We start from the raw sequence: 24,617 nt of genomic DNA, 5'->3' as shown, positions 1-24,617 counted from the left end.
CTAAAAAAATGAAGATTCTGTCAGCATGTACTCCCACTCATGTTTTTTCAAACACGCATGGACATTGTTCCATGAAGCACAAAAGGAGATGTTAGGCAGAATATTAGCCCAAGTCACCATTCACATTCAAGGGATGTTTTTTCCATAAAATGAAAGTGAATGGTGACTGGGGCTAACATTTGGCATAACATCTCCATTTTTGTTCCATGGAATTCTTCTTTTAGAGGGATTTTGGGAACTTGTAAACTGGTCAGGCTGGGAGACCAGCTGGCTGTGCAGCTAAACCAGCTCTTCAAGCTTCCTTGAACACTTTAAGTCTTTCTAACTTTTTAAAGAAGTAGTTTGTTGTTGTATCTGGGTTATGCGAAACATATGAGATAGAAGCAGATGTTTTTTTTGTTTTTTTTTTCACATGCAGGCTCTCATTACATTTCTGGCTCACCGCTTGTCCACCCCCTTCATCTTTCACACAAGCTATCTCTCCCATGGGCATCTGTCAGCAAGCTCAGGTATCATTTTAGAGGGAGAGAGGGAGCGAGAAAGAGACATAGTTGGGTGCAGCCCAAGGACCCCTGCCACTTTTGTTCCAGGCTGGCTGAGGTATAGCATGGTGCTCCACAAAGCCATCCAAGCAGCTCGTGAGGGGGATGTGAAGGCTCTGAGGGTCCTGCATGTCTCTGGATGCCTCAGTCCCACCATCACAGATGCCCAGGGAGCTTCGCCCACCCACCACGCTGCCCGCTGCGGGCAACTGTACTGTCTGCAGTTTCTGGTGAAAGAGGCTTGCTTTTCCTGCCACACCCGCACCAGGAACGGAGCTACTCCAGCCCATGATGCTGCTGCCACCGGGCATGTGCGAGAGATGCAATGGCTGCTGAAACAGGGGAATTGTGGGATTGAGGTAAGCCACTTAGACCGCAATGAGTGAAAGGTGCCATGTGTTGCTCCTGGCAGACTACTCAGCCTTACAGGCTCCACATGGTTAGGATTAGGGCGGGGGTGGGGTTAGGACATCTGACTGAGGCACCTTTGTACAACGTGCCACTTAGACAATACATCGAACCAGAGACATTATAAGGGGTGGAGATGAATCACTTCAAGAAAAATGAATGGGAGACATTGTAACTCTCAGTATGGTGGCTATAGGGAAGGAAGTCCCACCTTTAGTTTGTTGACTCTAGAACGTGCATGCTTGGACCAGCATGAGTTTTTAGTGTGATTTGAGCTAGAGAAGTAAAACAACCTGGTCTCATAGAATCATGTTACTCTGCCTCAATTTTTGCAAATTTATTGTTACATGGCTCGTTGAATGGATCACGGATAGCCAGTGCAAGTATTACTTTACTGGATAAATACTGTAAAAACTAGAGGGGCTAAAACAGCAATGAATTTGATTTCCTTTCAAACAAATCACAAGTTAAACGGCAGATTATCAGTTCATAAACTCTTGCTTTTCTCACACAATGCTTTCTTTTGACATTAAAACAATTTAGCTACAGTTCATGACTTGTAAAGTGTTAAATTATTACATTTGCATTATATACCCAACAACATTCACAAGCTTTTTCAAACATACCAAATTGTGCGATAGCTCAACTGATTGAGTGGCAGCTCACTCGAGTTGATAAGTGAGCCGATAGTGTCATCGCTATGAAAAACATTATTAACATTAAATTTAACATTCAAAACCTCATCTGTTTTTCACCTCACATTTACTTTTTATGACACTATTGGTTAAGTTTAGGTTTAAGGTTTAGGTTAGGGAGGCCAGTTTTGTTTATTTAAAACTCAATAGATCTGATTTGGCGAACACTTAACTCACTTTTAGCGTGAGTTTCACCTTGAAACTGCCACGAATACGTCATGAACCACATAATGTTATTTTGCAAAATTGTCGCCAGTCATGTAATTTTCATTTGATCAGGCTGATTTGAAATTGCTGATTTGAAATTCGTCATTGAAACATAATCTTGTCAAATAGTCTTTAACTATTCAAGTAGCTGTTCTTGTAGTATGTCATTACAAATGTAATGTTACCAAGAGGGCCTCAAAGGGACTTTGATTGAACAATTGCCAAGTTAATGATATATAGTGGAGAAAATAACATTTGACAGCTGGATTGCTGATGTTCTTGAGGATGGGGAGCATATATAAATATGACAATTTCCTTTATTGTCAGTTACACAGGTCATTGATGATGGATTAACAATGTGATTAAAGAAAGCTTTTTTTTTATGTCAATGACAGTACAACATAATGGAATATCACTGTACTGAAAGGTCATTGTGATTCATTACTTAGGACTCACACCCCTTACCAAGTAATGGATGCTGATGTTATGCCTCTATTTCTGCTTACAGGATCGTGATGGTGAGGGAGCGACGGCCCTGCACCTGGCTGCTAGATTTGGCCATGTGGAGGCAGTACAGTGGCTGCTGTCTGAAGGAGGCAGCACTGAGGTGGAGACCGACTGTGGAGCTCTGCCTGTCCATTATGCAGCAGCCAGTGGAGATCTCACCTCCATCAAACTGCTCATGTCCAACTCCCCACGGTGAGACACACACACAGTTATGCCTTCTCTGATTGGCTGAACACTTTCATTCACCTTACGGTCCTGTTTTGGGCTAAAGCTTGAGTCATGCTTAGACAGGGACAGACAATGGGCCTAGAGTTATGTTGCCATTTCTTAGGAGCTGCTCATCAGGGAGGCTGGGGAAAGCTCAGCTGACACATGTCAAACCCACCATCTGGGCTCTGTCCTCTATAATACATGAGGAGCCTCTTACCTGCCACATGTCTTCACCTGTGCTTTTACCTCTGCACAGCCACCAACTTCTACTTAATGATGCAAAAGAGCTATACTCCACAGAGGTATATGAGACCTCACTTGAAATGACTGCATTGTGCTGTAAACAAAAAGTGGCTTGTTAATTTAGGCAATGGAGATTGTAGAATTACTTGTTTCACAAGATATAAATAGGCTTTTGAGTCTCTGTAAATATGTAGTTTGTCACAACTATTACAAGAACTCATATGACAAAACTTTCACAAAATTATAACTCTTTCTTACCCACATCATTTTTTACAGATTGTAATGGACTTGTATAGGAAAGGTTTTCCCAAATATAAAATGCAGAAGCTTTTTGCATCCTGGTGCAAATAATGGTATATGCTATTTACACCCTGGTGCAAATAGTGTCAGATACTATTTAAATACTATCATACAGTATACGGGTATCATAGAGTCCCACAGACACACTACATCATACCCTAACCCTAACCTTACCATAGTAAAAATAACCTTGGTTTTACTACAATAACCATAGATTCACCATGGTATTTTGTTGTAAATTTACAGTAACCACAAAATCACAAAATAATGGTTCCTATATTACCACTATATTACTGTAAAAACACCATGATTAATTGCACTAAATCTATGGCTTCCACCAAAAAACATTGTTACTACAATGTTACTATTGTAATACAGTGATGCAATCTACACACAGGCAGTACCAAGTGCGGGAACGAGTGCGATCAACAGACCCAGCCTCCGGATCAAACCCTTCTCTGCACTCTCCGACATTCACCGTAACTAAATCACTGTGCTGAAATCAACATTTATATTCATTTTTATCTATTATTTTAAGTAGTATTAAAGGAAATATTATGAGTGGAAACAGGGAATCACATAGGAAAAAGCATGTGGCAAAAGGCGGAATCGAGCTGGTGTCGCTAGGACAACACTACACATATTTACACCCCAGGCCACTGCAGTGACACCTATTGTCTAGTTTGTCATATATTCCTGTGGTTTCACCAGACTATTGGTGTGAAAATAGCACTCTGTGTGGCAGATGCTATTTACACCGGGGTGCAAATAGTCACTCTGAAAATAAAAATTCTGTAATCATTTACTACTCACCCTTATGTCGCTCCAAACCCATACAGTATGATTTCCTTTCTTCCATGGAAGAAATGTATTCCATTTATCAAAGACCAGAGGTGTCTCGGGCTCCCAAGAGTGACCCCTAGTGTCACTACATCAACACAACGTCTCGTTCCCTCCATCAGGGAACGGCGGTTACACAAGTAACCATGATGATTTCAAATCTCCCATTTATGTTGAAAAATTTTGGGAGTGTCCTCCCATCTATGTTAATTTTTACAGAGAAATAGTATATATGAAGAATTTCAGTCAGGATTTAGGACCCATCATAGGACAGAGATTGCACTTATCAGAGTTACAAATGACTTGCTCTTATCATCTGATCGTGGCTGCATTTCTCTTCTAGTGCTCTTGGATCTTAGTGCTGCCTTCGACACCATAGATCATGACATACTCCGGGATAGGCTTGAGAATTATGTTGGCATGTAGGCATTAGCTTGGTTTAGGTCCTATTTCTCTGACCACTACCACTTTGTCTGAGTAAATGAGGAATTCTCAGATCAAATTACAGTTAAGTATGGAGTGCCTCAGGGATCAGTTTTAGGGCCTCTGCTTTTCTCCCTATATTTGTTTCCCCTGGGAGATATTATCAGGACCCAGGAATTAGTTTTCACTGTTATGCTGACGATACACAACTTTATATTTCTTCGAAACCCGACAAAAGTGGATGGCAAGAATTTTCCTTCTACTCAATTACGATAAAACAGAGATATTAATTATTGGAACAAAAACCTCAAAAAATAAGACGCTAAAAGATAATCTGACTCTTGATGGATGTACTGTAACATCAACTTCTACAGCAAAAAATTTTGGTGTTATATTTGATAGGAATCTAACATTTGAAAAACAAATTTCCAATATTTGTAGAACTGCATTCTTCCACCTCAGAAATATTGCTAAGTTATGACACATGCTCTCTGTTTCTGATGCCAAAAAACTTTTTCATGCATTCATGACCTCAAGACTAGATTATTGTAATGCATTACTAGGTGGATGTCCTGCAGGTTTCATTAATAAACTTCAGTTGGTTCAAAATGAAGCAGCTAGGTTTTTAACTAGAACAAAGTAATATGATCATATCAGCCCCATTTTATTGGCTACCTGTTAAGTTTCATATTAATAGTGACCTTCTATCAAGCTATAATCCAACATGCTCACTACGATCGCAAAACTCAGGCCTGCTAACAATACAGAGAATATCAAAATCCACAAAAGGTGGGAGATCATTTTCATATTTGGCTCCTAAACTATGGAATAGTCTTCCTAGCAGTGTTCTGAACTCAGATACACTCTCTCAGTTTAATTCTAGACTAAAGACTTATCTGTTCAGCCAGGCATACACCTAATTTATCCCTCAATTCATAGTTGTGCTGCTTTAGTTAGGTCTGCCGGAACCCGAAACACTTCTCTTATTCTTTAACCCTGCTTTAAAGTGAATGGCATCTATGCTAATTTTATTAACCTCTGGATTATATCCTGAGGTTACCAGAGCCTGCCAGATCCATCTCTTGTCCTGCCGGATGTCCGACTCCCACTGTGTCGCTGAATGATGATGACCAACTGCAGCATGTGCCAGCCAGACTTCACTCCAGTCTACTAAGACAGACTTCACAGAGGATGAATTGATGCAAACTCAAAGACATGGGATTCTTCATGAGCCACTGTCTAAAGCATGGGCTCAGGATGGAGTTCACCAAAATGACCTGCCATAAGCTTCCGGCCGGAATGCGATGCTCCTCACTGAATGATAACTATATCAACTTGGTCAAAGAAGGGACAACATTCTCCTGAAAAAAAAAAATGAACTACATACAATATTAATTAACCACTAACATAAGCCTTCATCAGCCAAAATCAAAGGACAACACATCTATGTGTCTATTTCCTCATTTAATTCGGGATGACTTCAAGGATTTTAACACTAAAACTTATAGTTCATACAAAATCATTTTGTTTAACCATTGACCCACAACACTTACTTAGTTTACAAATTTTAACCACGAATAATTCTAAACATAAATAACTAATATTGGCTTTATATTAATTAATTTTCTGTTATAGCGTAATTTCTTGGACAGCTGCTTTGAAACAATGCCTATTCTGAAAAGTGCTATACAAATAAATTTGACTTCACTTCTAATCGTTGCTGAGTCTAGCTGAATGGTGAAATTGTGATGAACCGCTGGGCTCACTGGAGCCACGAGAAGCTCATTTTTGCAGGGTTGAGTTGGAAGTGGTGTTCTTTCATCCAATCCAAAATGTCTCCCAGGCAGGATGAGATCCGTGCAGCTACTGTAAGATTGTAAGGCTGGAATGTGTGGTAGAGTTGTGTGTCATTCCAGTGATGACATGCAAATGGAGAAGAGGAGAGGTCCAAGCACTGAACCTTGAGGTACCCCAGTAGCTAAACACTGCTAGTGTTTTAGGCTAGCATTTTAGGCATAAGCTCAAGTGAAAAAGATGAGACAAAACAACGAACAGTATAACGAACAGTACATAAAATACGGATTCATGTACATTATGCTATATAACGAACCACGTCCAGTGTGTAGAATGTTCTGAGGTGCTTACAAATGACAGTTTAAAAGCTGTAAAACTTATAGGACACTTACAAACCAAACATCTAACATTTAAAGGCAAGTCAGTTGACATTTTCCACTGTAAAGAGTCAGGGTTGACAAACCAAAACAATGACCAGCCAAAGCACAGTGCCAAGCCATGTTTTCCATACTCACATCAAAAGCAAGTAAAGCTCACAGTTATTGACAGTTAAGGTTAATTTATGACTACTGTGTATTGAACCATGAACTGGAATGAGGTACTCTCAGAAACAGGCTCAATTGTCACACTGAATACAGGAAGCTAGGGTCTATATATTTCATGTACCATATGTCTGTGGCAAGTTGTTTAAATGGAATGTCAACAGTGTGAGCAAGGGGGTGTAAGCTCATAATGGACAAGCAGAAGAAAGGTTGAAAATCCCTCATCCACAAAAGAGACCTGCAATAGTATCCTCAGTATCCTTGACAAAAATTAGTTGTTACTAACTCTTTCCTATACAGGTCAGTATATGTTTAAAGTCTTAAAATATATTTTACTGGCTTAGGTTTGTGGACCGCCAGACAGGCACTGGGGCCACTCCACTATATCTGGCTTGTCAGGAGGGGCATCTGCATGTGGCTGAATATCTGGTGAAGGACTGTGGAGCAAATGTCCACCTGCAGGCCAAGGATGGCATGAGTGTCCTACATGCCGCTGCTCACATGGGACACTATGTCCTGGTGGTCTGGCTGGTGAGTTACAGCCGCTTTCTGATGATCCATTTATTGTGTTTTTTTAGGTTATATTGAATATATTGCTGCCAATGCAGTTGATTCAACACTGTGGGTCAATATTCTGGTTAAGTCTTTATTCTAAAAAAGACATTTACATGATCCACAGCGATTGGAATATTCCTGAATAGATGGTAATTATACATACTCTCTATATTCTGAATAAAGTAAGATATGCATTTTATTTTTCTGCTATTCTCTTGAGAAAAATACTGGAGAGATACAAACTCTTGCCATTTATTATGCTGCACTTGATTTTGATCAGTAATTGAATCAATAAATACAATAAACCCATGTTTTTACAACAAGTATGTGACAAATTGCAAAATGTAGGTTATGAAGTTTCTTTTAATATGTATTGAATCTCCATGCTCAAAAAATGTGTTTCATCAATAGCTTGACTTTTACAACTGTCTGTATCTAATATCAACCACAATAAGATAAAAATGAATGTTAAGTTACGGTGGATATTTTGAATAAGGTGTTACATGAACCCAAAATTCTGATTAATACAAACAAATGCCGGCAAATTCATAGAAACCAGAATATTTGGGTTAAACTTGTTATGGCAGTCAGGTAAATGCTGATTACATAACTGGAACCATATTCTGATAAATATTGGAATTTCCTTGTGCATGTAAACATAGCCATTGGTGTTAGAATGGTGTGTTAGTGCTTATAGCTAACACTGTCTCTGATATGGATCTTTAGGCTTCCTTCACAGATCTGGATCTGTCCTGTCAGGATAAGAATGGTGCCACAGCACTACACTTTTCCGCTAGCGAGGGCCATCATCGCATTGTGGAGCGTCTCTTATTAATGGGAGCAAAAGTCTTGAAAGACCACTGGGGTGGGACCCCCCTGCACGATGCAGCTGAGAATGGAGAACTGGAGGTGACCCTCATAACCACTACTGTTCTTACGCTTCAAACACAAATCCTTTGACGCTCAGAGGATTATACAGCCGAAGTAGTGTTTAAAATGCAGTCAAAGAGGCTTTGATTGAAAGGTCTGATCTCTCCTTCCTTTAGTGCTGCCGAGTGCTGCTGAATAATCACATCAGTCCAGTGGAGAGGGATTTGGATGGTTTTACAGCAGTGGACCTGGCAGAGTACAATGGCTATCATGACTGTGCCAACTTCCTCCGTGCCACTGATACTCATGTAAGATAATTAGTACTCTCCTCAGCACAATTTAGCAAACTTATTATGAATTATGTTTTGTATGTTATACAAAAGAATTATGTTGTGACTAAACAAAATCCAAAATAAATCAAAACTGTGTTATATTTTAGCATCTTCAAAGTAGTCACCCTTTGCCTAGAATTTGCAGACATGTACTCTTGACATTTTCTCAACCAACTTCTTGAGGTATCACCCTGGGATGCTTTTTAAACAGTATTGAAGGAGTTCCCATCTATGTTGGGCACTTATTGGCTGCTTTTCTTTATTATTTGGTCCAAGTCATCAATTTCAAAAACCTTTTTTTTTATTTTTTTATTAAATTTTAGATTTATAATAAATTAATATGGTGGCACATTTATATTTTTGTCTACAAAACTAATTTCAAACATTTAAGCATACACCTTCAGATCAAAAGATTTTTAAGATCATGAGAAACATTTCAGTCAAGTGTTTCAAAACTTTTGACCGGTAGTGTATGTATATTAAGATGCAGGAACAGCTGATGGTCTCGGTTTTGGTAATGCTCCATCTTGTGATGGCAACCTGTTACTGCCACCTTCTGGCAAAAACTCCTTCACTTCTACAGCTTGAATATATTTGAGCCAAGGACATACAGAAGTTCATATTGGCTGAGTCATGCTACATAATAGAGGACAAGGAACACATATTAAAGTACATTTATGAAACACCATACCGTGGTGGACTGAGTCATCCCTACTGAAGAGGGTCTCTATTATTTATTGGATGTATAAGGCAGGATTTTATTGGCAGTAATGCTCTATTCATAAGGTAGAACAGATACCCTTAATCCCTTAATAACAGAGGCATTAATCATCTGATTATAATTTGATCCACAAGTGCTGAGCGTAAAAGTGCTCACAAGGGTTTTCGTTACTCCTGGGTTTCTCCTTATTGTCTTGCATGGGACAAATCCAGGAATATGTCTCTTGTGTCATGAAATCTATTGATTTGTTTGGAAGAATGCCTGGTCCACTCTTACCCTCTATTTAAATAAATAAATAAATAAATAATACTAAAGTCAATGACAAATTTTGAAAAATAATAATTTAATATAATAGTTTTAGGTATTGTATGTTGGTTAGGCAACACTGAGCAACAATGGACAGAAATTAATCTAAGGTTTTTTCTTTTTTCAATTAAATATTTAATTAATGAGTAAAAATGTTTTGGATGTCAGAATAGTTGAAATCAGCAATGAATAATGCTGTTAAACAATTTTATTACTCTTAAAATTAGTGTAATATACTTTATCTGCTATTTGATACAGTCTAATAGAATTGTCTTCAAGCTAACTTTGTACCTACATTTAACTTAAAATACTAAAAAAAGGTAGATAGTTTAATTATGAATAATAAAAAAAAGAAAAGAAAAGAAAAGAAAACTCTTAATAAAAACATAAACTATGACAAGTGCAATTTTCTCTATTATGCCTGCATGTGTGATGTCACTGTACAGGTGAGCTATATTCATTCCATTGTTGCTTCCAAGCGACAACCTTATTTGCACAATTTTTAACAAGATACAAATTATTTAAATGACTAAATTGTATAAAGTTTACACTCTTTAACAAATTTGAATAATATTTGTTTGATCGGTGAAAAATCTATAAATATATCTAATAATCTTATAATTATCTAAATATCTAATAATTTTCTCAGGGCAGTTTTTCAGAGCAAAAATGTGCAGCCTCAACATGATGCACCATGCATCATTGCAAAGAGAATAAAAAGCTTGGTTACCCAAAGGAACACTGTGCAGGTCCAGTCAGGAGAGCTTAGAGATGAGACTTCTAACATTGTCATAACATGTCAAACACCAGTAATCTCCAGATAACTCACTAAATGAAGTACTTATATTTCAGCTCAGCCTACTCTGTTACTCAAATGCCAAAGGGTATCAGATACATAATTAGTACATAAATGAAGTGGAAATATGCAAGCGCCATCCTTTCTTTTGGTGGCATAGCGATGGCATATCAAAACGATGTGGTCCGACATGGGCTAATTAGCAAGACACTTAGGACTGTCTTGTTGACGCAGCAGGAACCTCTCGGCCATCACTCACGCCCCTCTAAGTGCAAGCTCCAGAGCCGCAGGGGCAAGGCATCATGAGATCCACCGTCTCAGGTGTCAGAGGCCCATAAATGCAGTCAGTTGATTTGTCAGAGGGCATTTTACTCCTGTGTGTTTTTGAGTTACTCATGTCAATCCATCACAAAGCTGGTGAGAAATGTGTTGTGGACAACAGTATGTGTGCTGATGTTGTTCTTATCTACATTGCCATGGCATCAGAACTGACAACTTGTTTTGAGTGTGTGGGTCTCCCCAAAGGAAATTGTGTGCAGTTAATTTTTTTTAAAACTACATTTTATTTACCTCTTATTTATTTGGTGTTTCAATAAAGAATAATCTTTTTTGTTTTAATTTCACAATACAGTCTCGCAAATAAGTAGGCGTTGCAACCACAGGGTGGTTATTAACAATTATTATTGTTTACAAGAGTAATAATTACATAAGACCAGTTTTTTTTTTTTAAAGTAATTACCACAGAAACATAATGTAGAATAGAAAAAAAAACTTAAAAATGACAACATATAATATTTAATAATTTATACAAGCCCTGTTAATTCTAATATAAAAAGGAAAAAGAACAACTATTTTTAAAATGCTCAATATTGGCACTAAAAATCAGCCAATATATAAAACAATATAATATAATATAATATAATGGTGTGATCTAATGCTTAGAAGTGTGAATATCTATTGCACCTGCATACATATGTATTCATCTGTGTAACTGATGTGTGTTGACCTCTGCTCCACGGTTGAGCTGCATGTGACAGAGGGGTTTATTAAGTAAAGCTTGTTTAAAGTTGCATAACAGCAAACAAGTTACGTTAACAAATTAATGTGATACCTCATTAGAGATTAGAACTGAAAAGTGCCCAAAAACTTTCTAATACCAGCCAATACCACCACATCAGGCTAGGAGACCAGCAAATCAGTTTAGGCTGCTTTTCTCCTGAGTAATAGAACAAGCAATCTGTAGTCAGTGACTGTAGTTTTGATGCCTTGGGAGTGGGAACCTGTTGGAAACAATACAAAACAAAACAAAACAAAACAAAAGATATTCTCCTAAAACTCTGTGTAAGAGTGTAAGTGTCTCTGTGACTCAACCACTTCTATGTTTGTATTTAGGAGTGTAGTAGACACACAACTTTTAGACATCCACACTGCTAAAGAAGAACTGTTCACCTAATCCCACCCTTTAATTATTAACACTTTACTATGAAGACCTCCTGTCTGAGTGAACTGTTTATAGTGTACTGATCCTTAAGCTTTTGGCCACTGGATGGCTGCAGCAATGATGTGATTGTCAGAGGAGTGTTGGTCTGCTCCAATTGCACTCAGCTGTTAGACTTGTGAAGACTTGACTGGTGAAGGTGTGTCCTGTATTGTAAATTATTTCAGATTACTTTTTAAAGATAGGCATCATTGTTCTTTTACTTTTCTCATTCTAAATCGAAATTACATCTGAAAATGCTTTAAGGTAAGAGCTTTAGTAATGCAATTTTTTCCTTCCCACTTTATGATAATTCTACCACACAGCAATGGCTTGTTTTATGATGTGAAGTATATTACTAAATATGTTGGATTTCTTCTGCATTAATACAATAAAAAAAAATAAAAAAAACCTGTCTGGAAAATTATCTTTGAAATAGCTGTAAAATAACTATTGCATGTATTGTTTCTTTGCCTGAGGAACTGTATGTTTTGGGAGTTTTGTTGGGTGTTCCCAGTAAAAGTCATCATAATACTTGTCTAAGACTGTTGGATAAAATCAAGATCAGAGTAAAAAAATAAGACTAACAGTGGGAAAATGTAAAGAATACATAAAAACGGTTCTTCAAAGTAAAGAAAAAAGTTTAAAACAATTCTTACAAAGACAATAGACCATCAGTTTTGCACTTGAACCTTTATTTAGTAATTATGGAAAAATTATTTAGTGTCACAGGTAATTGCAATTAAAAATGTTACTACAATTATTATATAGTTAAATTATGTCCTTATGGCTTTCTAATACATGGGTATATGAACACATGCATATAATAAATTGAACGTTATAGTGTAGCTTCTAATTTTCTACTGATGTGCTATTTGGTACACATTATTGGGGATATTAAAACTGGAAAAAGAAGTCACTGAGCTGTGAAAGCATGAAAACAGTTCACAACTAGCCATAAGAGAAGTCAATCACTGCAATTGCAGGTATGGGTCATTTGATCCATCCTATCAGATGACTGAACTCTATAGGCAGTTTTCCTTTGTTAACTAAGTGGGAGGTCTGCTATACCGAACAGTTTGAGCTCGTGTTTCACTTTTCTCATGACTTTATCCTCTCCCTGGGGTCTGTGCCTTTTAACAGATCACATAGTACATTGTGTTTCAAGACCTGTGTTTTGGAGCCACTTACCATTATGAGGAAGTTACTGTTTAAATTCAGAAAAACACAGTGTTCTGAGATAACCCTTAATTACTGTTTATTGCTTTACTGCAACAGTCTGCAGACAGTTGTCCTCCACCAGATGTTGTTCTTATAGAGGAAGAAAGGACCTTGTTTAGCACAACTGACCCTTACCAGGACATTAAGGACCTGTCCAGTGAATGCAGGATGGAAAACAACAAGGTGATTTTTAATTACAGACTCATTTTATGAAACAAACATGACAGGACACACTTATTCTCATTCGCTTTGGCTATTTTTTGTGTTCCTAGCAGCCGGTGAACGAGGTACCTCCACAGCCTCGTGTCTCTGCAACATGCCTGGATGCCTCATCTGCGTTACCTGTCTCATTACAGGCTAGGAGAGCTGTGCCTGGAACCATTCAACACATGCAAGTGGCCTCTACAGGTGTGGCTGCATGACCCTATAAGGCAATTATGAAAACATTGCATGTGTTTGGGTGTGGCAAGATTATTACATTCTCTCAAGTGTAATCATTTTAATTTGAATGTTACTTTTCATAATAAACATTGTTTCAAAACAGCTTTACAGAAAGTTATGCATGGCCAGTACTAGGATGTAATCTTTGGGGGTGCATTTTGAATCTTAGGGTGGGCAATATGTTCTCTCTTCGTCTCACCATCCAAAAAACTCCATGAGATGTTAGTTAGTGCAGGGAAAGAAAAAAAAAACTTGAGAGGAACCAGACTCAACTTGGGGAGCCTTTTTCTGTTCATCAATCATTTTTCCTAATCCCTAGCTGCTACCATTACAAAAATGCCTGTTAGATCTCTTATTGCCAAAAAGGTCAACTTCTACAATTAACAATTTGTTCTTTTTTTTTTTTTTTTTGGGGGGGGGGTTGTATAGTTGTAACCTCATTCAACATAAAGAAGCACCTTGAAGAAGAGGAGGCAATTTTAGCTCACAAGTCCATGAGGTCTCTGCGACGAGCAGGAATCACAGCGGTCTTCACTGGACAAACAGTAAATGTATATGATATGTATAGACAATTTATTAAGACATGACATTAAGGTCAACTTGAAATCAAAATTGACCCAACTGACACCGATATCCAAACAATACCTTGTTTCACTCAGAAATACTGTGTCACATTACAAAAGTAAAACAAATGCCATTTCATGTTGACTTTAAGTGTTTATTCACAACTGAGACGATAGTGATAGCATTAGAAGTAACATTAGCGCTGGTTAATTTTGTATGAATGTGTTTACAGAAAGGAGAGAATGGAATTGTTCCCCTTTCACCTCTCGAGGCAAACCTTGCTGACATTGATTCTCTGATCCCAACTCATGATGAGGAAGGGAGGCCCATTGCTGAATGGAAGAGGCAGGTTATGGTTCGCAAGCTCCAGGCTCGACTACAGGATGAAAACGACCAGAGTAGAAAAGTAAGTTATTGCTCAAGCCCCTCCCAAATGCCATTTATACTGTCAGCCAATATAAGATGTTAATCTGAGTGCATACTTTGTGTAATACATCATTGTTCCATTTTACACAGGACAATAGTGGTAAACATATGGAGGTGGATGGTTGGAGGTATTCCCAAGTCCACAATGTCATTTTGGGCCCCTTTGGAGAGTTGCTTACTGAAGATGACTTGGTCTACTTGGAGGGACAGATTGAAACCATCTCCCTTCAGAAACGATGCCAGGCCTACGAACTCGAGCTTGCCCGCCTGGCAGAGGAACTCAAGGCCATCCTTCCTGCTCCCATTGTTAATATCACTGTCAACACCCAGTGCCACCAGCACCCGAACATGGAGGAATCTCTGCCTCTTTCCGTGTGGTACAATCGTATCTCAAATATAGTGAAAAGCATGTCCCTGCTCCTGTCAAACCTCACAGAAACAAATGGCGACGATGGCAACTGCAAGATGCCAAACACAGATTTTGTATCTGTTTTCACATACCAGCCAGAAAGGCAAAGTTCCATCAGAGGAAGAAGACAAATGGTAGAACTGGAGATCCAGCAGTCTGGGGTTTCTGTGAGAAATTTGAGGTCAAACTTTGAGAGTCAGATGGGAAACATCTACCCATTTTCTGGGCTATTAAACAATACACCGCATCCAGACATGAGGCAGCAAAAATTGTGTTCTCCAACAAATCGAAAGGAGCAGTCCATGGGGATGATCCAAAGCACTGATTTAAATCATGTTAATGACAATGGCATCAAATGTAAACAAGCACCTGGCAATGAAGCAGCTAAAGTGATAGAAACCAACTCCTTACGAAAGGAGCGCATTGTTGTCCTCTTTTTGAGCCACTGGAAAAGGTCTGCATATGCAATATCAATGAGAGCCAAAATTAAACAAGAGCTTGGCGCTCAGAGGTCTGGAGAGAGCTATCTGACAGGTGAAGGAATTACAGCTCCGGTGTCCAAGCCAGGGACCAGGTCATTGTATCATCTCTACAGGCAAAGGACTGCAATAGACAAAATGATTGGCAACTGGAAACTTATCGCCTCAGGGGTCCCTTCACGTCAGATCCGCAGCCTACAGAGGAAGCGTGTAACTTACTCACCTGAGCAGTTCCTGCCCCATGTGGACGGTGCTCCTGTGGCTTACGAAAGCCTGACCCTTGACCTTTTCATGCTCGGCTATTTTCACATTCTAGAGCAGGACCTCTCTGCTGAGGAGCGCAAGATGAGGCACCTGTTATGCTTTGAGGTTTTTGACCATGTCGGGAAATTTCCCTGGGAGATGGTCCGAGACTTTCACCGGGCTGTCCTCCAGGACATTGAGGCTGGACGACGTGAGTGGAGAGATGGTTTTGAGGACATCAAAATACAATACTTTGGGAAAAGGGAAAATGGGATTTCTGTGAAGGATTCCCATACTGAGGTTAAAGCCGTGCCGAAGGTTATAATCGAGAACCCCATACCAGAGGATGGAGGACATGGAAGTAATGACTTCTCATTGTTCAGTAATGATGAAGTTTGTAAATATATTGATCGTAGTTTCACCTTCTGGAAGGAGAAAGAAGCTGAGTTGTTTGATTTTTGAATGCTGTGATGGTTATGATGGGCTTTATACTGGATATGAACACAATACTAAGACACTTTGAAGACAGAAAAGGGTAAGACTAGCAAAAATATGTTCCTTTGATATTAGCATCAGTCTTTCTGTACATTTTAATCTCAGTCTGCATAAAACATAGGACTTCATGTTGTTTGGTACTTTATAATGTTGCATCAAATCCCCCAAAATTATGTTTTAAATAGCACAATTACATAGTGATCAAAACATGTCCAAAAACATGTCCTTCAGCGATGTATATTCCACAAATGTTGATGTGTGCCCTTTCTCTTTTATAAATAAACCATTAATTTGTTTGAAAATCATTATTTGACTTGGGTTTATTGGGTTGTGGAAAACTGTCTTTTCATTGAGACACTTCTGTCTACTTTGTAACTCATTCCTGTTTCTTGCAAAAGAATCTGACAACCAGTACAATATATTAATATACATGTTAAGTAAATACTAAAAAAGGTAGATAGTTTAATAATGGATAATACAAAAATGATTTGAAATATGTTCTTTGATTATAATCTTGACCAACTGTTTTTGAGATTTTGATCTTTCCCCATTCAAGTAGATAGGAGCTGCACAATCATGACTGGAAATAGCCTCCCGAGAGTGTTCCAATCATGGCCGACAGTGTTGGCTATATCCATTCCATTGTTGCTTGGCAACAAACATATTTACACAATTCCTTACAACATACAAATGATTTAAATGACTAAATGGTATAAAATGAAGTTTACACTCTTTTGAACCATATTTTTTGATAGGTAAAAAATCAATAAAAATTCCTTTTCTCATGGCAGTTTAAAATACTTTAATATGGTGTACTCCAGCTAGGAAATGGCTCATATTGTGGTCATATTCAAACAAAAACTGATGGTAATCTTCCAGCCTGCAAACAACATTCTGCTTGATATCAAAGTAACAACAGTGTTGAACTAAAGAAGCAATTTACAGTACATAATCTATATTGTTGTATTAGTTCTATTATACAACAACAAATATTTAGTTGTGCACAAATGCTAACAAATCCTATTATTATGAAAACTGGTTGTGAATTACTTGCATTCCCAACAAAACATTCCCTTTTTTATATAAAAGTGTTTATGTTTAACATAATTGCAATACATGCTTCAAGGCACATACTTACTATATTGCACCTGTACATGCTATTTTTCCATACATTATAGTACTTACTGCATTGTACCTTCAAATACTTAGAATTAGGGACCTCTCTGGACATATACTGACACCATCTCTACAGATATGTAGTGTATTCCAATGTCCAGAGAGTATCATTTAGTATAGAATAGTATAGTACAGTATAGTATAGTACAGTAACCTATAGTAAAAACCAAAAACACAAGAGTTGTTTTACGTTTTGAGAATGTTGTTTTTTGTGATTTATACTTTTATTTTATACAAATTTCAATTAATCTACTGGATTTGCCCCAGCAAACATATAGACAATTTTTTTCTTGTCAATAATTTTGATTATTCACATTATGTATTTACTTTAGTTCTAAGAGAAGTCCCCATAAGTGTATGCGTTAGGGAAATATATACCTACTACTATAACTTAATGTTGATAATATCATGTGTGGCACTTTGAGAGGAAAAATATTGCTGAACGGATACAAGGCCTGCGGTTTAATGCGCGAGTAGAGGTTACCAGCAGCGTTTCCGTAAACACACAGTGATCGCCAGCTCTGCGCATGCGCACTGGGCTGAAGAATTGACATCGCGGAGCGAGCAGCACTGCAATATCCATCGATTCGGGACCGGAGATTATCCATCTGCATTCTCGCAAGACTGGTGCCACCTGTACATATTAATCCATTTCAACTGTGTAATAAAAGCAACCATGTCCATGGGAAGTGACTTTGGGAATCCTTTACGGAAATTCAAACTTGTTTTTTTAGGGGAGCAAAGCGGTGAGTCTTTGGGTTTGCCACGACTGGGTTTGGACGAACCCATTAACCTTTCAATACATGCATGAAGTACCTTAGTATGTTGATGTTTTTTTTTTTTTTTTTTTGTTTGTTTTTGTTTTTTTTTTTCCTACTTGTTCGTGGTGTTATTTCAAAAGATGTTGCCTCTCATCGATTTCCTGTCGTACAAGTCAATCGCAGATGTTTAATTTTTGATTAGTCATGAAAATGTAGCTATGCAACGTCTTTACACGTTTATCTGTAAATATAACGCTTCGTACTATCGATATTTGAAAAACTTTGTGAACATATATTAGTGTCAGTTGCATTTTCTATTGGAGGCAGATCAGTATTCTAGCGCAGTCTAAATAGCCCAAACCAGTGCAATATATGAGTTAATCAAAGCAAAATACATTTATATAGGTGCATTTCATGTTTTCTCTTTAACACATTCCCATGAAACAGAAAGGCGCAGAGGCTTTGCATTTCCTGTGTGTCTGCTGGAGACACACCCAGGCTGGCTGTCAGTGTCTGTGGATTCTTCAGCAGAGCAAAAATAAAAACCCCTCGCATCATTTCATGAACTATCATGAATTATAAGACCAGCCTGCAGTATATAATGTGAATAGATATCGTAGTTCACTCATTTGGACATCGCTGGATATGATGTTATCAGTGTCACTGTCGGTGTTTGTGAATACGTAATCAGACGGGCATTTGTGAGCGTTACATTTGATGACTGGACATCCAAACATTGAAAATAATAGTATTGGCATGGTGTCAATTTACGTATTCTAGAGATATCTTTAGATTTCAGTATACATATGCAATCTCTGGCAATAAATGGCTTAGACATCTTGATGCTGTGGTCTCTTCATCATTCATTTCTCATATCGAGAACATGCATGACAAGCAGTCAGGCGGCACAATAAGGACAGAGGACCCACTATATGGTATAAAAAGCTTTAAAACTACACTAATTGATCTGAAAGTTTTAATTACGAATATTTGTAGCAGAAAGTAGGTCCAAATGACATACAGCACCAAAGCACTGGCAGCTTTTTACATCTACATCTTCGTAGGGATGGAATCATGCTTGGTGAAATGAAACCTGCTGAAAGATATTAGCAAAATCATTTGTTTTTCCAGGATTTTATGCCAAGTTGTTGTCAGAAGACAACTTGTATTCTGCTGTCCATGGTCCTGAAGCTCATCAAATCATCACATTTGGTTGTTCTTGTTTAAAGACATCAGCAGATGAATGGACGAATAGAACCATTATTCCCTTTCATTCTGTGAGCTGTAGGATAACTATCGGCATTTTGTCGTATGATGATTTTAGCATCTCGGCTCAGCCTGACAAACAGGCCAGACCTGATTGGCCTGAATAGAGTACCGGTATTCCTCCAGTACAGTGTATGAAATGTGTACTCAGGAATTCTGCTGTCACAATGGCTCCATGCACTGCTACATTTTTAAAGTCGCATGTACTGTATGTCATTTGAACTCTTAACAACAGTGAAGCCCAAATGACTGTAGAGAACTTCTCTGTGTAATCCCTCAAGATCAAGAATTCATTAGAAAGACAGCGGTTAAACATGATTTGTGTTTATTTTCAATGTTAAAATTATTCTCGTATCCAAGCGCTTAAATGCAGAATCAATGATAAGTGAGCAATTTTTAGGTTGATTTCACCTAAAAGGCACAATCAAACATTCTTCTGTTGGCCTGTCCAGCCCAACACAGCAACATTGGCTTGACCAGTAGTGTGAGTATGGGGCAGGACTACTTGTTTGGACAACCAATGGAAGATGGGGGGAGTTTTGTGAAATCCGCTTGAAAACCGTGATTATTTTTGCAATTTCGTTTTGTGAAGTTAATGGTGTACAAATTACACACTTCAGGTTTAAGTTGAATACTCAATATATTTTAATATGCATTGCAGAAAAATAGCATAATTGAAATACTGAAAACATAGACTATATGTAGAATGAACATGACCAGCAGTGTTATGGGGGTCACAAGTTGCCATTAATCACCTCAAACTGTATGATTTCTTGTTTGGTAGTTTTTGCGAGATTTCAATCACAATCTGAATGTTTTTTCTCTAATTTTGGTTGATTTAACAGTTGGAAAAACATCGCTGATAACAAGGTTCATGTATGACAGTTTTGACAACACTTATCAGGTATACTAGCATTTCTCTAATGCAGACACTTACTTTATGTTTTTATAGTTTACAAAGAGTTCTTGATTTTTCAGATATGCCATTTTGTCTTGCATCTTAAATTTTGTTATCATTGCAGGCAACTATTGGAATTGACTTTTTATCAAAAACCATGTATCTGGAGGACCGAACTGTAAGAAGCTTTGACAAGTTCATAAGTCATAACATTCTGGTGGAGTGATCAGTAGGATCATTATTTAAAAAAATATATATTATGTCTTGTTCTGCAGGTGAGGTTACAGCTATGGGATACTGCGGGGCAGGAGCGCTTTAGGAGTCTCATCCCGAGCTACATAAGAGACTCCACAGTGGCTGTGGTGGTGTATGATATCACAAGTGAGCTACACACACACTCACTGTATACAACTTAAATCAATAGATCAATCTATATGTAGTGGCAAATCCTTTTGTGTCTTGCAGCGATTTGATAAAGGCATGTAAAAGATGTAAATCCCTCTTGGTGGTCCAGACTGTGTGACATTTGTTCTTCTTTCCCCCTAGATGTCAATTCATTCCAACTAACCTCCAAATGGATTGATGATGTCAGAACAGAGAGGGGAAGTGATGTCATTATCATGCTGGTGGGCAATAAAACAGACCTAGACGAAAAGAGGTGAATCATTTAAATGTCATTTAGAAATTTTTGTGCTGCACTCTTTATTTGTCATTTATTTCCTCTATCGATTTTATTTGTCAGAATTTCTATTACATTTATTATGCATTATGATGGCATTTGCTCTAGGCAAATCACTATAGAGGAGGGGGAGCAGAGGGCCAAGGAGTTGAATGTGATGTTCATTGAGACAAGTGCAAAGACTGGCAGTAACGTTAAACAGGTGAGTCTAACAGTGCTACATTATTTGTTCAATGTCAAGTGGCCTTTATCGAATGGAGTAATCTAATAGATCTTATGCCCTGTAACATAACACATGAAAAGCTCTAAGAAAGATTTGATTTAGTCACTGGAGTTGGTGCCATTTAGGATTTAGGCAGTTCGTACTAAAAAAAAGATGTTCTTTGTCTGATTTCATTTGCTTTCTGTTTCACTTACTAGTTGTTTCGGCGAGTGGCTGCTGCTTTGCCTGGAATGGAGAGCTTGGATGATAACAACAAAGAAGGCAGTATCCTTTAGCGCATGGTACCTGAAAATTAAAAGTGATGCGTGTCATTTTATGGTGAACTACTTTCTCTTACAGTATCTCAGCATAATATACTGAGACAACTATAAGTAAGCCATTCCCCCGAAAGGTTTATGCGCTGTTTGTTTGAGTGTCCGAACGAGCCTGACAAAGCAACTTTGGGGTGGGTCTACCTGTTTGTCCAACCAGGGGCAGAAAAGGGGACTATTCGTACAGTATATCCTCATTACTTTTGCAATTATGTTTGGTCACACTAAGTGTGCATTGATGACACATTTTACCTTTAAAGTCAACATCTGGTCTTATTGTGCATGATTCGGTGCACATTATTCTAAAGAATAATATGAATTAATCTAAAAAAAATAATAATTTAAAATAATAATTTCATAAAAAAAAAAAGGAATAACTTTCTCTGCCTCTGAAGCGACTTTCCTGTTCAGTAAGCCCTCTTATTTTTCAACCCCAACCCACCAGCAGACCTGGCTCCATTCTGGCGTGTAACGGCCAATTTTCTCAATCTATAAAGTCAAGTCCCACCCTACAATTTTTATTTTTTAATATACAATTTCACTCTGACATACTGTATGTCAGGTTACATAAGTAAAATGGGTTGCAAACAACTTTAAATGTTTAGATAATCAAAGTCAAAATGATGAAATGATGAATCAGCACAACTTGAAGGCCAAAATTATATTGAAGGCTAGAAACAAAGCTATGTGTTTAAAAATGTATTGCCAGAGTCTCCATAATTCTCTATGGCGACATAGTTGTAGGTCAAAGGCACATCTATTTTATGTTTACTGTTGAGTAGCTGCTATTACCCCTATTTAATGCCTCTCTGTTATTTGTAGATATCTGGAAATCTGAAATTCAACTTTAATACATTTTTTACAAGAGTCATTATAAAATGTAGATTTCCTTAACACACAATTTCTCCCAGTGATCGACATTAAACTGGACAAACAACCGGAACCTCCGGCCACTGAAAGCGGGTGTTCCTGTTAGTAGAAAGCAGTATGGACCTCCATTTACACCACACGCTTGTTCTGTTGCTGCCGATGGGTCCACATCTGGTTGAACTTTATGATCGGATTTAGGCTTTTTACATCTATCTGAATTGGTCTAAAATTATACTCCTCAGTTGGAAGATAAAAACATCACACTGTCAGTTCAATTGCCAAAATAATATCATAGCTATTTCAAAAAGTGACTATCTAACAGATTCATATAAGAGAGGAAATGGCATGTGTACCATCTTGGGACAAAATCTGAGAGTGGATTATCGGTTGTTATGTTTTGTATTTTTGTACATTATAAAAAGTACTAAATGATGCCTTCACAAAATTTAGTTTAACAGTTAAGATACATGGCAGAATAACTGCCCTTCTTAATCATCTACAGCATGCAAGTAAGACAACTTTTAGAATCTGTCACGTCCTTTGGTCCATACACATCAATAGTGAAAAAAATGTGAACTCAGAATAAAAAAGAAAAAAAAAAAAAGATAAAGAAAAAAACAGAAAGATCCTGTAAAAAGTCTTAGTGTGGGTTTGTGGATACATCCTACATGCTAATCCAGTACCATGCCTCACTGAGAGGTGTGTGCACTATCCGGCTTATCTTTAAAGTGCCATGGCACTGTTGCAAAGAACCAGTGGAAGTTTTTGCTCGCTTCATGTATACACTTTAGATCCGCTAGGCGGTACTGTATTGTATATAGTATTTATATTATTGTGAACATCCATCCATTAGACGTGGTTTATGTTCACCTGTACAAATGTTGTTTTGTTTTTTCTTTTTTTTAATATGACAAGGGCTTCACTCTTAATTTCTCACCTGTAGCCATACACTGGTAGTCAAATAGTACATATGATTTGGGCTTTTTGCTCTTGCCTTACACAGTTTTACTGATCCACTAGGATCGTTAGATTTTAAGAAGAACTTTTATGAAGGCCTACTAATACTGGTGTTACACCGCATAAAAATGAACAAGGATATTTTTCATGAATATGCAGGTTGAGTTATTTTGCAGCCAACTAGAACAAAACGATAAAGTGTCATTCAATAGGTTGAGTAGTGGAACGTAGGTTTGAGGTGAGCCTTAGGAAACAGTGATTTTCATTTCAAATTTATGCACTTTGTTTTGAGGTTCTGACAAGGAAATGTGTGGGTTTTGATTGTCATATCCCATATATCCTGTGTAGTAAAGCTCTTGTACTCTCCGGCACATGTTGAGTGAATGTGTAGATAGAAATTTGAAAATGTCTCACCAGAATCTTACAACATGTATCTAGCTAATATCTTCAGCTCCAAAGTGAAGATATTTTTTAAATAGCACTGAGCTGAGAGAGAATGTACCACAATGTTGTGCCTGTCATCCACTCACAACATTCAGATTATTGCGACAGTACGTTAAAGGATTGTGAGATGTTTGCGAGTCTGTAAAAAATAGTATGTTTAATCTTTAACGTTATTTGTTTTGTTTGTTTTATAGTTTAAATTGTTTACATAAATGCACTGATTAACACTACTCACTGTATATAGATTGTAGAATTAATTTAGGATATAGTAGGCAAATATAATATATTTAATTTTATTCAGATTTCTTCTGGTGCCAATAATTCTATTAATTCGAACAAAAATGGCAATTTTTTAGTTGGACATGTGGAATTACTGTGATGAAATTGTTGGTACTTAGAGTTGACTTGAGCTTTTCTCTGATGTATACAGTGGATAATTGAAGGGGCCATGTTGATTGTGCTTCGACAGGGCACAGAGTATGTCATCTTTCACATTTCACAAATCACATTTCTCAAACCTCCGTTTCCTCTTTGTTGTTTTGTCATCTTTCACTTTTTTACACTAGTTGTGCCTTCTGTTATTGTGACATCACAGTGCAAAGCTTTCATTGTATGGCTACCTGAGAACACATATGTAATAGACTGATGGCAACTGATGGATTTTAGATGTTCTGTGATGAAACAATTCCTTTAATGAAATCTTGTATTAATTTCACACCATCTAGCCAATTCACAGTGGCTGAGAAGAATTGCAGAACAGTTATGTAATGGGAAGACCTGGACATTACTGTTGAAAGTGCATGAGGGGATTGAAGCTGTCAAAGTTGTTGCCATAGGGTTGTGTAGAGTGGTGTTGTTGGCTCATTATTCACTCTGTAAGGACATTTATGAGCATGACATCTGTCTGAACAAAATAAATCAATAAAATCCATGTCTTAATACCACGCTGTCTACTGTTACAATGCAGATTTGTTTCTTATTCACTC

At 37.7% G+C, this 24,617-nt stretch overlaps 2 protein-coding genes across 2 annotated transcripts; both read left to right on the top strand.

The window, feature by feature from the left end:
- The first annotated feature begins 607 nt into the window (after nt 1–607).
- On the top strand, nt 608–16,304 carry espnlb (espin like b). Its single transcript, XM_051698531.1, has 10 exons — nt 608–901; nt 2,361–2,551; nt 7,056–7,242; nt 7,993–8,175; nt 8,313–8,429; nt 13,047–13,172; nt 13,265–13,397; nt 13,860–13,981; nt 14,227–14,400; nt 14,511–16,304. The coding sequence occupies exons 1-10, from the start codon at nt 608–610 to the stop codon at nt 16,011–16,013; spliced, it is 3,030 nt and encodes a 1,009-aa protein (XP_051554491.1). The 3' UTR covers nt 16,014–16,304.
- A 1,429-nt stretch (nt 16,305–17,733) lies between these two features.
- On the top strand, nt 17,734–24,575 carry LOC127441317 (ras-related protein Rab-6B-like). The gene is made up of 8 exons (XM_051698568.1): nt 17,734–17,968; nt 20,095–20,153; nt 20,272–20,325; nt 20,423–20,528; nt 20,694–20,805; nt 20,935–21,028; nt 21,247–21,313; nt 22,272–24,575. The coding sequence occupies exons 1-8, from the start codon at nt 17,899–17,901 to the stop codon at nt 22,334–22,336; spliced, it is 627 nt and encodes a 208-aa protein (XP_051554528.1). The 5' UTR covers nt 17,734–17,898; the 3' UTR covers nt 22,337–24,575.
- The last annotated feature ends 42 nt before the right edge of the window (nt 24,576–24,617 follow it).

This window comes from Myxocyprinus asiaticus, chromosome 5 (assembly GCF_019703515.2).
Source record: "Myxocyprinus asiaticus isolate MX2 ecotype Aquarium Trade chromosome 5, UBuf_Myxa_2, whole genome shotgun sequence".
Taxonomy (NCBI): Eukaryota; Metazoa; Chordata; class Actinopteri; order Cypriniformes; family Catostomidae; genus Myxocyprinus; species Myxocyprinus asiaticus.
Note: the sequence above shows the minus strand (reverse complement) of the source record. Positions and strands in the feature narration are given on the sequence as shown.